General features: G+C 53.9%; 6 protein-coding genes across 6 annotated transcripts; 3 read left to right on the top strand and 3 right to left on the bottom strand.

The window, feature by feature from the left end:
* Positions 1-740: 740 nt before the first annotated feature.
* On the top strand, positions 741-938 carry BO66DRAFT_288211 (uncharacterized protein; the record flags this gene model as incomplete). Its single annotated transcript, XM_025643150.1, has 1 exon — positions 741-938. A coding segment is annotated over one exon (198 nt), but the record flags the coding sequence as incomplete, so codon positions are not given.
* Positions 939-1,805: 867 nt separating this feature from the next.
* Positions 1,806-2,342, top strand: BO66DRAFT_442635 (uncharacterized protein; the record flags this gene model as incomplete). Its single annotated transcript, XM_025651446.1, has 2 exons — positions 1,806-2,000; positions 2,067-2,342. 2 exons carry the CDS (start codon positions 1,806-1,808, stop codon positions 2,340-2,342), a joined length of 471 nt encoding a protein of 156 aa, XP_025499762.1.
* Positions 2,343-3,013: 671 nt separating this feature from the next.
* On the top strand, positions 3,014-3,412 carry BO66DRAFT_442634 (uncharacterized protein; the record flags this gene model as incomplete). Its single annotated transcript, XM_025651445.1, has 1 exon — positions 3,014-3,412. One exon carries the CDS (start codon positions 3,014-3,016, stop codon positions 3,410-3,412), a length of 399 nt encoding a protein of 132 aa, XP_025499761.1.
* A 758-nt stretch (positions 3,413-4,170) lies between these two features.
* Positions 4,171-4,869, bottom strand: BO66DRAFT_332835 (uncharacterized protein; the record flags this gene model as incomplete). The annotated part of the gene is made up of 1 exon (XM_025644152.1): positions 4,171-4,869. A coding segment is annotated over one exon (699 nt), but the record flags the coding sequence as incomplete, so codon positions are not given.
* A 1,155-nt stretch (positions 4,870-6,024) lies between these two features.
* BO66DRAFT_460965 (uncharacterized protein) lies at positions 6,025-7,775 on the bottom strand (the record flags this gene model as incomplete). Its single annotated transcript, XM_025652325.1, has 7 exons — positions 7,436-7,775; positions 7,195-7,379; positions 7,099-7,135; positions 6,970-7,037; positions 6,525-6,910; positions 6,386-6,453; positions 6,025-6,323 (listed from the first exon to the last, which is right to left on the bottom strand). The coding sequence occupies exons 1-7, from the start codon at positions 7,722-7,724 to the stop codon at positions 6,025-6,027; spliced, it is 1,332 nt and encodes a 443-aa protein (XP_025499759.1). The 5' UTR covers positions 7,725-7,775.
* Positions 7,776-11,782: 4,007 nt separating this feature from the next.
* BO66DRAFT_358055 (S53 family peptidase) lies at positions 11,783-14,405 on the bottom strand (the record flags this gene model as incomplete). The annotated part of the gene is made up of 7 exons (XM_025644917.1): positions 11,783-12,107; positions 12,178-12,320; positions 12,430-13,064; positions 13,117-13,207; positions 13,254-13,371; positions 13,422-13,880; positions 13,930-14,405. The coding sequence occupies 7 exons, from the start codon at positions 14,403-14,405 to the stop codon at positions 12,035-12,037; spliced, it is 1,995 nt and encodes a 664-aa protein (XP_025499758.1). The 3' UTR covers positions 11,783-12,034.
* Positions 14,406-15,364: the final 959 nt, after the last annotated feature.

The raw sequence follows: 15,364 nt of genomic DNA, 5'->3' as shown, positions 1-15,364 counted from the left end.
CACCCCCCACCCTTCCATCCTTAACTACGGTATACATCGTGACCCAAATGCAAACCACCCATCCACACCCCGGAATGGCCACGCCATCCTCCCCCTTCAACTGCTTCGCCGTCGGCCCGCCCACCGACCCGAACGCGCCGCCGCCCCCTCCACCCGACCCCTCTATGCTGCAGCTGCCCCCACCCCTCGAGGGCTGGTACGTGACCTGGGAGGAAGCCTTCGGGAAATCCCAGGCCTTCGCCGAGTCCCACGGCTACCGGCTGGTGAAGAAGCGCTCCAGCAGGGGGGAGACCGGGGGCAACCAGCTCAAGGCGCTGTACCTGATCTGCGACCGGGGCATCTTCAAGCCCTCCGTCGCCAAAATCCGCAAGCGGCCCAACCGCAAGCGCATCGGGTGCCCGTTTGATATGTCCATCCTGTGGAATTCGCGCCAGGGCCTGTACCAGGTGCGCGTGCGCAATCCGCTGCATAACCACGGGCCCCGCGAGAAGACGCCGCCGCCGCGGGAGCCGTCGCCCGGGTCGAATCTGCCGTTTTTGAGCGACGAGTTGCCGCCGCGGTTGGGGGAGGAGGATGAGGCGGACGAGGGGGAGGGGGATGGGGAGGGAGGGGAGAATACGCCTTCGGCGGAGTCGGAGGCTCAGCAGCAGCAGCAGCAGCAGCAGCAGGCGAGCAAGCCGGCGGTGAAGAGGATCAAGATTCGCGGGCTGCGGGATGTCGCCGTCAAGGCTTATTGTGAGTGGCAGGAGTCGTATGTGCAGTCTCCTCTGCTCAAGGCGGAGTTTCGCAAGGCGCGCGACGTGGCGTTGGAGAATGGGCTGGATCTCGAGCAGATGCACTTGGACCAGGATTGGGAGTTTTTCGTCGAAAGTGGGGTCAAGAAGGGCATTGCGAGGCGGTTCATTGAGGATATCGGCGAATGGGCTAGGTTGTTTGAGGAGCTGTCGGGGAATTGAACGTTCGGCCGATGTTAGGGGTGCTTAGAAGGGGGTCCGGTTTGTGATGGACATGTTTAGTGTACATATCGTATCAAGTTCATTGGCCAGAGTGCTTAATTCGAAGGTCTAATGACGAAAGTTACTCTCGTTGTAAACTATGGTTGAACAGCTTTTCATCCAGATTGCCAGAGGACTCGAGATCTGATTTACGTCGCTTAGAGGGACGGTGTCAACCCACGCCGCGACCCAAGCATGTGAAGAGCTTCCTTGGGGCCGAACAACCCGAGACAACAGTTCGAATATGCAACGATCGATAGAAGTGCTCTGTTGAGACATCTGATTGGACAGCTCGTAAGTTAGATTGGTCGCCGATCCTGAGATAACGTGGGTGACGTTGATCTATGGGGGCTATTAGGGCGCAGTCGACATCTGCAGCGGCAAGGATCGGGGCCGGAATCCTGCCGGAAAAATCTTGTGCAAGGCTATCTAGCATTTGTCTCTGACAGACAGTAAGCTTGACACTGCGTACTGCCGCGCGGCAGTCGTACGCGTCATGCTTCCCCGCAAAACCGCCCCCAGGCGGATCGGATGGGCACTAAGCCACTAACCTCGTTCGCTTATGCGGAACTATATCGGTTTCATGGCAACATGGGTCATCAAGTATACACTCGTCAGTATGGAGATTGCAATGTTGACAGAAAGGAGACACAGATGGTGGATTGAAAGGGTATAAAGGGTGCTGTCATCTGTGGTTTCAGGTCATCATCATCATCATCATCGAACCACACTCAACACACCCCCACAAGCAAAGCAATCACTCCTTTGACTCACTCAAGTCTATCATTCTCCATTCAACCAATCCACAAAATGAAGTTCTCCAGCGCCCTCATTTCCGCCGCCGTCTCCCTCCTGACCGGGCCCCAGCTGGTCTCCGCGCTCTGGTCGTGCAGCGAGCTCTCCAAGCTGGGCGACACCGCCATCGACGGCACCGCCTACATCCACTACACCTCCATCCGCGACAGCAGCTACAAGGCCAACGGCGAGGGTGCCGCCGAGCCATGGGTACGATGATCCCTCCCCTTGGAACTACCGTGCCAGTCCAGAATGAACAGTGGCTAACCGCACCAGATCGCAATCTGCACCCCCAGCGACGACTCCTGGAGCCAGCAGGACTTCGGTCTCCCGTGCACCAACAGCGCGGGCGGCAGCCAGCCCTACACCTTCTCCTCCTCCGAGACCGGCCTCGGCGCCAGCCTCGTCGTCTACAGCGGCGAGGGCTGCGATGCGAGCGCCTCCGACCTGCAGGGCGGATACATCTCCTTCGACGGGACGACCAAGGAACTGAACTCGGACTGTGGCACGCGCAACAAGGGCGTCACCTGCCAGTTCTCTTACTCGGCTTAGAGTAGCCTCTTTGTTTGGATGCAGGGGGGTTTTCACCGTTGTTATGGGGATAGGGGTAGTGATGGCGAGAGTCGCGGTCCAAGCTTGGTTATCTCTTTTGCTAGTCCTTTTTTGTGTTGGGTATCAGATAGAGAAAGCAGTTGATGCTATAGCATGGCTTGGAAGATGATTGGAATAATGCACTTGCTATTCGCCCCGAATATCACGTCTATCAAATCATGTTAGTATGCCTGGCATGCACAGAAGAGATAGAACGATAAAGTTGAAAGAGGCTCATACAGTGGGCAAACCCTCGAAACAAAGGTTCACCACCAGCATTAGTGGTGATAATCGAAGCAGAGCGCATGGGCAGAAAAGAAAACGAAATCAAAACCTCGATCCAAGACAACGAGCAAGACAAGGTCATTGTTCTATCCACATCGCATCTTTATCACAGCTGCCCTCATAGCCGGAGAGTGCCATCTATGATCCCCACCCCTCATTATCGACATCCAACGACCGACCCTCCCCTCAAGGTTTATAAATACAACCCCCCTTACCCACCCTATACCTCAAACCAACACACACCAAAACCACAAGTGACCCAACAACCCACTTACAACCCCCATCATCAACAACAACAACACAACCTCAGCAAACGCACATTGTACGGTACTCAGTGAGAAAGAAAAATGGTTTCCCGTCCACCACGGGTCCCGCCCGGCTACATCGCCATCTACGGGGCGGACAAGGTCCTCCTGCTGATGGTGCTGCACCTGAACTCGCCCGTCGCGTGCGACCCGGAGCGGCCGTTCGACTCCGCCGAGGCCCAGCGCGGGGTGGAGCGCGGCTTCATCGACACCTTCTGCGGGCGGGTGATCCGCTCGAACATCTCGGGCGATTTCGCCTCGCCCCGGAGCTACGATGAGGTCGTCGGCCGGGAGGGCGCATTCGCGACCTGCGTCGAGCTCACCAGGGAGCTCATGTGCACCGTGCACCTCGATCCTTCCGTCCTGCAGGGCAATGGGGATTCGCTGAGGGACCGACTCCTCCAAGGGTGGGGGTTCGGCGTGGATGCAAGGAAAGGGTAAGGGTGATTCTGTGCCCTGAGTTCTCCTAGTATCTAAATTGCTCTGCTACGTGGGTGTGTGCTTGATGTATACGTGTATAATCCGTACGCGGAACTTGGCTAGATTGATATTATAATCATCGATTACTTTTTTTCTCAGTAAAAAAAAAAAAAAAAAAAAAAAAAAAAGAATTATCTTGGTAAACTTCCTCAAGTTGTCATTCTAGATTTCTGGACTTCATTTCTTGCCTCGTTGGTGGTATCTTTTTGACATATTCTTTTGTAATTAACCAAATTCTTTTTGTGTTTCAACTTTGTGAATTCCTTTTACTAATATTTGTGCTGAGGTTTGACGGAATCTTTTGTGTTTTGATTACCCCGGACCTGACTTAGACAGTACACGCTGGGTCATTCAGCAGCCGGGCTAATATGCTCTGCACTTTCAGGCGGTAAATCGGGATGGTCGCCTAGCAGAGAGTCCGCCTCCACGAACTGAATAGTCCACTCGAACATGTATCAGCGAACAAAATATGTACAAGCTTATGCATATGACTGTAAAGAGAGAAGGATAAAAATAGCATCGATAGATACATCATTGAAACAAGGATTGTACCTCACAATGCAATAAACAGGGCAAAATGCTTGGTGATGTTGAGGGTATCCAAATCCCGCCAGCGCTGGAAAAAAACAACAATATTAAAAATAACTCCAAAGAAATTGCGGACTAGAATGATATTAACAAAAACTAGAGATGTACCGAAGAAATCATCATCTCCTTGCTCAAACCGCCTCCCAATCCATCGCATCGACCAAAAAGTCCCAGTCGTCGGGGTCACTCTCGCTCCCGCCGGCGGCCGCCGCGGCATCATCCTGGCCCGCCTCGCGCCCGAGCTCATCGACCCGCTGCTGGGCGATGTCCGCCGCCTCGACCAAGCCCTGCAGGATCTGGACGAAGATGGTATCGAAGTCATAGCTCTCGAGCGGGGTCAGCGCGTCCTTCCAGGCCTTGTAGCCCGCGCGCCAGGTCTGGGGGTCGCGCTCGCGCTCCTCGGGGTCCATGTCGGCGTACTTCCAGCGGTTGCGCAGCTCCTTGGCCTTCTGCAGGTGGGCGAAGCGCTCGCCGGACCCCAGCACCTCGAAGTACGGGCTGTCGAGGTCGCGGAGGGCCTCGAGGACGTTGGCGTGGTAGCGGTGGTTGGAACTGCCACCGCCATTCATCTCGTCCGCCCAGCTGATCTTGTTCGTGTTGGTGTGGGTGGACGGGTGCGCCCGCGAGACGTGGATGTTCCACACCAGCATCAGGTACACCAGCGCCCGCTCCAGCAGCCCGTAGTACTCGTGGAAGTCGAGCTTGAACATCTGCTCCGCGTACAGCTGCTCCGCGGCCGGCTGGTCGCGGTTCGTCGCTTGCTTGAACCCGTCCACCAGGTGCCGCAGCTTCCACTCCAGCCGCCGTCGGATCTTCCGGTAGCGCGAGAGGGCCTCGACGGCGTCGGCAATGGACGGGGGGACCGGTCGCGTCTTCTTTTTCGTGGGCGACTGGGAGTCAGAGCGGAGGCTGTGCGCGGACGAGGAGGGCTCCGGGGTCGGCGGCTCCGGGTGCGTCGGGATCTTCTCCCATCCGTCGCCGAGCGAGGAGCTCACTCCGCCCACCACCCGCGGGAGTCTTGCGGCTCGTTGCTGCTGCTGCTGCTCTTGGTGGTGCTGGGTTGGGCTCGTGCCGTTGCTGGGGGCAGGGCGCGGGGACGGGGTCCAGATTTTGGGGTTCGTGTTGGGTGGTGCAGATGACGCCCCGTTGGGAGTGCTGCTGGCTGTCGCGGTGATGGTAGTACCGTTGGTAGTAGTGGTTGCAGTGACGGCGGGCTGGGGTTGCCGGATCGTCCGCGGAGCAGGCTTGGTTGTGTAGGATCTTTTCTGATGGCGATTCTGGGTCCCACCACGACCATGAGAATGCTGATGATGAGTGGTGGTGGTGGTGGTGGTGGTAGTGGTGGAGCTTACACTGGATGGCTCGTCGGAGCCTTGGGGAGCCCAGCGCGACTTGGCAAGTTCTTCACTCGTTTTTTGATCTTCCATGATGATAATAAGGCGTGATGAGATAAGTTGAGATAAGTTCGCGTCAGTTTCACCAAACCAAATAATCTTCTTATCGGGTTGCGGGAAAAGTGAAACGGGGCCTGGCCGGGCATGCGACGGCAACGCGGCTATTTATGCATCTGACTAAACTTATGCCGCTTTGTTGCTTCACCGCGGGAGTCTCCGCCCTCGAGCCTTTGTGCTTTGAACAACGAAAAAATCTTTGTGAAGATAATCTAAAGTTTGTGTGATGAGATATTATTAAAGTGATGAATTAAATCTGTAGGGTGCACTTCATCATGGAAACAGACTCATGACAATGGGATCGACTCGATCTTCGAATCGATCTTTGTAGATAAGAATTGGTACATAGGAAAAAAAAATCTTTGAATGATTGACAGACAGACAGACCCGGTGACGGATGCCTCCCCCCGGATGGAAGTGATGTATTCGGTGCAAAGGGTATCAAACAAACCCGAGAACAAAGCAAAACCCTTCATGACTCCATAACACCGTTCCTCATGGATGGTAAGTAAGTAAAAGTATCGGGGATTCCTTTCAGACGCGAGTGTATTTCCCGTCCATCTCCACCAGATGAACCTCGCTGTTGTCATCGCGCGGGCCTCGGGACACATAATCAACTGAAAAATTGACGGACTTGGAGATCTTGCTGTTGGCATTGGTTTGGCCCTTGGACATGAAGGAAGGGCCGCGCGAGGCGTAGGTCCGTCGCGAGTTCTGGCTGTTCATCCCCGGGATGAGGTGGGCGGCCACCGCTCGGGCGGCGGGGAGACACGTCGTGAGAATGGCGATTTGCGACTCGATGACAGACCAGTGAATGAGCGGGAGGAGACCAGCTATGCGGAGTCAGTGTCACGCTCTCTGCTACCGATGGTGGAGGATGAGATGATGGGCTTACCAGTTTGGTTCACGCCCCAGCGGTGGTTCCAGAAGACAACCAGCCGAATAATCGCAACAACCGTCAAACTAGACAGCATTTCCCCATCAGTATATGGAGATGGACATAGAGATGCCGAATGCCACATAATTCAACTCACATCAAACCCATCATGAACATCATTCCCACGGTAATCTTCTTGCCGGTCGGCAGCTGCAGCTTCGAAACCTCGTACACGGGCAGGACGACGATGATGACGTCGGCGACAATGTTCACAATACAGTGCACGAGAATGGCGTCGATGAAGTTGATGCAGGTTCCGCCGGCGTAGTTCGTGGCCCATCCATCCCAATCCAGGTGCACCGGGGTGCACCGGAGCAGGTCGACCAGCGCAAAAGTGATGCCGATCGAAGCGTTCACGCCGATCATGATGTAGGCAAACGTACGGAAAACGCGCGACTGGAAAATGCGGAGAAGGAAGAGCAGGACGGAGATCTTGGCGAGCGAGATTTGCGTCTTGTAGACCATCGCCAGCGCCTCGAAGTGCTGTGTGGTGGGAGATCCGTCAGTGTTACTCCGCGAGCGCACTAGTATACCTCACACACCTTGTAGAAATTCGTGATGTCGTCGAACGGGACGTCCCAAATGTTCTGGCCAAAGCCGTAGTAGATCACTGATGCGGTGTTACTTTAGGAGATAGATGAACCGTCGAAACTCAGAGGGAGGTCACTCACTCTTGTCGTACATGGCATATTCAACAACACCAAAGACCTGAAAGACGATATCAGTGAGCCGCCAGTGCGAGATTCCAGTATGCGACCGAGTCTTACAAATGAGAGCGCAATTGTAGTGTCGTCCGGCCCCCAGCCTCCCGCAAGACCCTGGAACTTGGCCCATAAACGGATGACGAAGAAGACGGTCGCAAGAACGAGCGGCGCAAGAACGGACGGGTCCACGAGGGAAGGACCGGCGCGAGGGCGAATATTACATTCTTGTTCAAAGAGGTGCCTGGCGTCTGCGAGGTATCAGCATGCGAAACGTCTCGATAGCATGATAGGTCGAGAAACTCACGGAAATACTCCTTGGGAGTACATTCGCTTGAAGCGTAGGCGATCAGGCTGGACTCTTTGGTGCAAACACATGAGGTGTCAGTGATTGGGCAATCTGGGTAGGTTTGCTCCCAGTAAGACACCTGCCGAAGGGAGGAGAGATTAGTGTGAGAAAACACCAAGTCGAGGCGCAACTTGGAAAATGGGTTACTAACGACACATTCTGAGAAGTCGGCGGTGGTATAGTTTGTTGCGAGCGCGGTGGTGGTAAGAGTTCCCAGCAGGAACAACAAACCGTGGTGAAGCTTCATGGTGACAGGCTTCTATGTCAGGTGCAACTAGACAGCAGTAGTAGCACGTTGCGACAGCGGCAGTGGTTCATTATTACAAGTGGATGAACTTCGGGGGAGAGACAGTCTTAACACCCCTTATTAAGACAGCCCTCGGTCCAAACCTTCTCTTCAAGTCCACACACACACACACACACACACACACACACCACCTGAAACGTCAATCAACGGTTGAGCGAGCACCGAACCAAGCCTACATTTACACGGGTGCATGAATCGTATCGTATACATGCCCACCTTAGTTGGGGCCCAGATCACTCGATTGCACATAGTCCTGAGTCCTGACTAAGAGAACCTTGATTTTAAAAAAAATGCTAATCAACTTGTAAACTGGTAAAAAAAAAAAAAAAGTCTGCCCTGCCATCGATTTAAGATTGAGTGTGGTGGGCTACCATCGATCTACTCGATAGTACTCCGTAGCAATGAGTATGTGCGCAGGGACCCGTGGGTGCAGTGGGAGTGGGTGGGAGTGAAACGGAACACTACCGCTAAGCCTCTTTGGTGCTTAACCTCCGTGGCGGCGATCGGCTTGTGTTGCCCGACAAGACGCTGTGCTGAGTCCCGCACGCTGCTGCGTGTCTGGCCCAATCCAAAGGATTTCCAATTACTTGGTCGTCCCCCCCCCAACTCCACTAACAAGGTAGAATCATCGACCGGTGACCCAGAATGATTCTTTCTGTACATAAGGAAAAGACCAACCTGAACGTCCTTCCTGAGTCCCCATTGTCGGCTGAAATGACTCTATTTGACTGAGACTCCTTCCCATGACGCCATCCGATTGGGGTTTTGGCTGTTTTGGCTGTTTAATACTGTAGCCTACCACAACCTTGTGCCTGTACCCCGCAAGAAAAACAAAAAGGATCACCAAACCCTGGCTCGGTGGCTTGCTGCCACGCACGTGGCCTTCTAGAAATCTCAACCCGAGGGTCGTCCTCCTCCTTTGCCGTCGCCCCCTCCCACATCGCTTGCTCCCACATCTCCTGCATCCACGCCTCGTGTGGCTGCCAAGTGGGACAACCACGTTAAGCAGCTGCCGGACTGTTTGTTATAGATGAAGGATCCAGACTTCATTCCCGAGGTCCGAACTTGGAAAGCTACCGTTCGCCATTGCGACTACTTTGGAGGGTTTAGTGCCCCCCCTCATCAGGGTATCCGGGGCAATGTTGATCCGCGGAAGTAGATCTCCGAAAGGGAAAAGTCTCCGGCACCAGTGCCACAGACAATCCTTTCATAAGTACATATACTGGAAAGGCAATAGAGGTGCTGGCTGGCGGACGGTGTCTCCGATGATCAGCATCATATCTCCAAATGGTTATTGCAGAGGGGGAGGGGGAGGGGGAAGGGGATCCCGTTTAATATATGTATGAGTATCTCCAGGTTGACTTCCTGCCAGAACCAGTAGTCACCAGTGCGGCAACGGCAGCATTGACCGCGGTACCTCGTGTGAGATCGATCCCCTTCTGGAGCTGATCGACCCAGAGCTAAATTTGGCCCTTCAGATGCTCCTCAGCTGTCTGGTCTGCTCTGTGTATTTAATTAATCGATGCGCAGCACTTCCGCAGAGTCCAGCTGAGCCCAGCTCAGCCCAGTCCTATTCGCCACCCCCCCTACTGATTATCATGGAGGACTACTTCCATGCCTATTTTCAGCTCGATTGTGACGGGAAGGAAGGGCTTTATTTCCCAGCCTCAGGCATCAATTTCCGGTCTGAGCCGCCGGCGGCTGGTGTTTGATTCAGCCTCGAGTCTATCGTGACTCTTCATTCTTTCTTCACCTCGCAGTGTGTTCTTCTTTTCTGGGTTTCCCCAACAGTCGCTGAACTCAGCGTACTCACAAAATCGAGTCGAGTCCTTCACGGACCAGAGCACATTTGCGTCCTAGTCGAAAGTATATCGCAGGGCTTAACTTCGTTGGTGCAGCGCCATGTCCACGATCCGGCGTGCTCTCGACGCCAGACTACCTCTTGGTCAAAGCAGATCATGCTTTGTGAGGCGCTGATGGTTTGGTGCTATTCGTATCAATCCGCCCAAATTTCCGTTGCCCGGTGAAAGTCTTGGCGTGGGGGGAGGGTCAGGCAATCCCGCGCGATGCCGATCTGAATATCTGAAGTGATCAAATACGGTCGAGCCCCATAATCAGGGCAGCCGGATACTCTATCCTTACTGCCTCGTTCCTTGAGATGATACGCGATGCGACTCAAAAAGCGAACCGTATCCCTTGTGTCGGTTTGTAACCTTTGACCCGATGCACTGGTTGCATGAGGATTGCTTGCGCACGAGTAAACATTTTAACTTTACCATCCGGCTACATCCGGGTCCTGCCGCCAGCAAAATCTGAGCGAAGAACTCTAAAAATGTGCACACACACATCACACATGGGCTCTGCATGCCAGACCCTAGTCAAGCAGAAGAGAAACATACCCACCCCAATCCATGGCTCTGGGACCGGGCAAAACGTGCTTTTTTTTCTCTTTTTGTCAGAGTGACAAAGAACTATGGAGATGCATGCAAGGAACAGGTAACGGGCTTAACGAAAGAGTTTCAATGCCCCAACTAAACCTATAAGCGAATCCTACTCCCAAGTCCTTACATATGCAATCACTCACAGCCGAGCCCCTGATCTTCCAACCTCAAACAACACGGAAGCTCGCTACCAAACTCCTCTTCCTCAAACCAACCTCAAACACGAAGCAGCCTGCTCTTCCTTCCACACAAGATGCACCTAGAGTCCTTGACTACAAATTCAAACTCGAAAACACCTTTCGTCCAGACTTCCTCGGTTCCCCAAATTTTGAGAACCAGGCTTTCGGCTCTTCGAACAAAACCGGGTTCTTCGCCCGAGCGCTAACAAACCTTATGCCCAGGCCCGAAACCCTGCAGTCTGCACGTTTTTTTTCATTCATTCTTTTTTTTTTTTTATGGAGCATGCTAATGAGCGGAAATTCCCGCGGGCGCCGGTCATGATAATATACTGGATATGTACAAAAATGTACATACTTACCTAAGCGGAAGCACCTTTCCACTCCGAGGCCGGCCAAGTCCATTCCCTTTCCCCAAAATTTAGGTCGATGTGGAGGTGAAACCTGGAGATTTTGGACTGTCTCACCATCGATATGGGAGATGACGACTCGGGAGGATTCCAAGTTCGGTTGGTTTGAATCCTGGCCCTAATTCTGATTCTGAATTTGAATCTGAATCTGGAGGCAGGAGCTGACTGATGACTCAAGAGGTAGCACTGGGTTCTGTTGAGGTGCCTCGAGGCGAGTAAGTTACCTTGATTCAACCCCGAGTCAAGCATCGCTGGGGGGGAAGTTTGAGAGCCTTGGCGGATGACTCGGTCTGATGCTGGACCAGACCCAGAGTTTGAGATTTGTATCGTTTCTGGCGCCATGACTCGAGCCTACGATGTTGTGTGCAGTGAGGCCCTCGATACGACGCAGTTTGTTCGTTCTGCTCTGGCCTGACCTACAGGCAGTGGTTTGTGGCGTGTTGACAGAAGCTCTCTTCTCCAGGAGCTCTAACCCTCGGCCGTGTTCTTCATCCTTGCTTTGGTGTGAGGGTTCGGTACGAGGACGGACGCTTGGTGGTGTTTAACTGGTCCGGGGATTCCCGTGTCCGCTCCTTGGTCCCTTTTGCATCTGCCATGGTCTGCTCGGGTATCTTATCTGTCTTCTTGGGTCAGACCCCATATTCCAACAGTTTTCTTTGGTTCCTTGGAAAATTGTTGAGAATAGGGGGTGCAGTTATATCAACTTGCAGGCTGGTCTCGCGGCGAGGTTTTCTTGTATCCAGACTTCGAGTCGAATCCTAGGTCTCGCCCCGGGGAATCCCATTCGAAAGCACAAACTTTTCATCGTCATGCTTTTGTTGCTCACAGGTGCCTGGACCACCTACCACACTGACTAAAGCTAGACACTAGCGGATCTTCGATCCCTACACATGCCACGTGGGCGACATGAGTGCGCGGTGGCACTTGCTCGCTAGTCATGTCACGAGACTCAAGAGTCAGGACCCTTCTTGCTCGTGCATTAAGTTCAATAGCTTATGTACATTGACTTTGGGGTTTTTCTGGGTGGAAGGATCGATAGAAGTGCCACTCGTCCCGATCAGACCATGGGACGGAGCTGAGACATTTGTTTTCTGCCTAGTGAAGGTTTCTGGAATACGAGACATGCGAGGGGGGAAATAGCAATTGGTGGTTTGTAAGCTCGTGTGCTCGACTAACTAAGCTTTGTTTGTTCAGTCATGAAGTTGTGGCTGCGACTTCGATCTCTACGGGAGAGACAGGAAGAGCTTCTTCAGCTTGGGGTAGTTGGGCGTGCCCAACCCCGTAGTGGGATCCCATCTGTGGCGGTTACAGTATTAGTAAACTCTCGTGATCGGTGTCCGATAGAGTGCTTGTGGGCTGGACTTACCCGGGGATTGCGCTAAAGCCGTAGGTACCGCATCCGGCGTTGGTGCCGTTGGTGATATCATTCAGGGCTTCCGGGTGCTCATAGAGAACGGGGTTGATGAAGCCCACGGGGCCCTTTCCGACCGCAAGACGCTCCTCATTGATCTAGGAAATACAAGAAATTAGCTCTGTTCGGGGCTGGAACATCGGTGGCCATTTCCTCCCCATCTCCCCCTGATTGGCTTTGCGGGTCTCTCATGGGTCTAGAACTCACCAGCGTCAGCACGGAGGCAAAAAGTGGCGACGCCAAGCTCGCCCCGTAGAAATGGTACAGCTCCTCGCCCATGTAGGCGCGGAAATTGGCGCCGTTGGCCGCGACGTCGGGGTACGCGCGCCCGATGCGGTTGTACAGGCCCTTGGTCGTGTTGAGGTCGACCTCCAGCTCCGAATAGTGCGGATAGGTCAGGTTGGCGCGCTTGAAGTACGTCGCGACTGCCTTCTTCTGGTACTCGGGCTGCGGGAAGTAGTTGGAGAAGCCGCCCGAGGAGCTGAAGTTGCTGGCCGTGCCGCCCAGGTTCACGTGCATCACGCTCTCCGCGTCCTCGTAGGTCTGGTCCGCGTAGAGCATCGTGCCGCCCACCGAGGTCACGTACGGGCAGTTGGACGGGTACTGCGGGTTGAAGATCTTCGCCTCCGGGCCCAGGCACCCGTTCGCGTTGCCGCCGTCCCCGGCGAAGGAGGCCACCCCGTAGTCGCCGGAGGCGAAGAGGATCGAGTGCCCTTGCAGGCCGAGCTTCAGGAACTCGTTGCATTGGCGCTTGGTGTACGCGACCGGGAGGTCTTTCTCGGCTTGGCCGTAAGACGCCGAGATGACGTTCGTGGGCTTGTAGACGCCGCACTGCAGCTTGCCTGTGGTACTGTTAGGCTGCCTTGCTGTTGGAATACGGTATCAGGAACATACCTTTGTATCCGCCAGCGTTGGGGTCAGGATAGACGGGGTCGATGTCCGGGTCATTGCCTTTCTCCCCGTATGCGCTGTAGGTACAGTAGGACTGGAAGAGTTAGCTAGAGCCGCGAGAGGGGCAGGGTCAGACTTACACCATCCAAAGCATCCAAGAACGTATTGAAAAGGTTGGTAGTCGCAACTTCACGCGGCTCGTAGTACTGATCGTCGACTTGATACAGGGTGACTTGCTGTGGGTAGATCAAGGCGTAGCTATAGATTGTCTTAGTTCCGTGCATCCTGAATCAGCTCATTTTACATACGCCATGTCAATGTCAATGTTCGATTCACCGGTGTTTAAGGAGCTGTCAGTCGGGACAGAGTAGTTGGCTCCATCGATGAGCGCTGGGATAGGATACGTGCCCTGAGGAACCCAAGGAGCATAGGCTTTGTAGAAGAGATCGAGGTCGGCCTTGGCAAAGTAGTCGCCCTGCTCATACAACCCCAGGGTGTTGCCCTTTGTCGCCTTCGTCGCATCGGGGATCTGGTACAAGGCCTTGATGCACGTGGGGGTCATGTTGGATCCGCAGCCTTGCAGCTCAGTCGGCAGCAGTTTGGCTTTGCTGGAGATGATTTCATCGCCAGCGACAGCCTTCACGTTGGAAGCATGGCCAAGCTGCGACGCGCGCTTGACCTTCTTGCTCTTCTTGACCACCGGAGTGAGCTTGACACCGGGCGTGATGTAGTCGATGTGGTGCTGGATGTGTTCGGGGACATGGTAACTAGAGACAAATTAGCTAATGGTATGCCTCTCACAAGCGCCATACACACCTGTCACATCCGACTCTGATACTCGCACTGCTGGCGCTCTCGTGCTCATGGAAACTAGTCTTCAAGAGGTTCTCGGCTTCGTGTGCGTAAGCATCAAAGGCAAGCCACCCCTTGTTGTCGGAGTGCACCACTCGAGAAAGATCAATGCCAGCAGAGGCAAGCCATTCTCTCACTGCCTCGACGGCTTCTTCGGAGGGACTGAACATGTCATGAACCTGATCCGCTGTCCAGTACTGGCCATAACGGGCAGACTCCGGATGGGAGACTTCCATGAGATAATCGTACCCCTTCTCCAAATTGCTCTGGGCCAGCCCAATGCGCATAGGCAGGACAGCATGGCTGTCGACGCGGGCCCTCTTCACCCAGTCCGAAGAGTGTCGGTCGCGCTTTTCATGCAGGACATGCTTGACTGTTGCGGGAAGAGCATTGGCCAAAGCCGCAAGGGCCAGAGCCACTGTAAGCTGGCGAACAAGCATCGTGAAGTCTGGTCAGCGCGCTCTGGGAACGAGCTGGCGGAAATCGAGCCGTTCAACGCGACTTTAAATAACATGGCAAAAGCCCCTCACGAGCAGTGGACCCCTTGCAGGCATGGCAAGTAGGTACCATGCGAGATTTGATTGCGACATGAAAGCCCACACCGCCGACAGACGAACCTCGATGGGCTTCTTGATTGGTTGGTGGTGGTGTCGGATAGGCTCTTGGTGCCTTGATGAACAAACGCAGAAGCGGTGGCATCCAAACATCCTTGCGTGATCCTGGGCAAACGTCTATTGGGGTCATGCCGCTTATCTGGCCGTTGCAGAGGACGATTGGACTGTCGACATTTCTAGCCTCGGTTAGCGGGTTTGTTATCTGCAGCTAAGCTTCCGGGGCCGGTGTCATTCGCTGCTGCCACCGGAGTATGATCGGAGAACCGACTGCCACAAGGCGGGAACGCGATAAGAGGCTGCATTATTGGGCAAGCTGTAATTTAGCTGCATGGCTGGTATGATTGCAGACCCATGTCTATCGTTGCGAGTGTGGGATGAGCTGCACAGAAGAAAGCGGATGCTTCGTGGATCAAAAGATCGAACCACCAGAGATGAAGATGCATTGTTGTGATGTTGTGAGATCCGATAAGCTGCGAAACAGTAAGACACGGTCGCTTATTAGCCAGATTGGCAAGGTTCACTTCCTTTTGATCTTGGAATCAGTCAGTCTGCTTAGTGAATGCATATTTATGAAATGGAAGTTGTAACTTTACCAGAAGTCCCGCGCAAAGAATAACTTCTTGCTCTGGCTTCATGTCGATGTCTGAACTTCCACGGAATCGTCAATTCAAGATGCCCAAGCGATGCACCATGTCATAACAGCTGATGTGAGGAGCAAGAAGGTGAAGCCTTTTGCAGTGTTGAAACAATGTCAAAGCAGAGGTGATGTTTGCATTGTAGACAAA

Source organism: Aspergillus aculeatinus (assembly GCF_003184765.1).
Source record: "Aspergillus aculeatinus CBS 121060 unplaced genomic scaffold BO66scaffold_56, whole genome shotgun sequence".
Taxonomy (NCBI): Eukaryota; Fungi; Ascomycota; class Eurotiomycetes; order Eurotiales; family Aspergillaceae; genus Aspergillus; species Aspergillus aculeatinus.
Note: the sequence above shows the minus strand (reverse complement) of the source record. Positions and strands in the feature narration are given on the sequence as shown.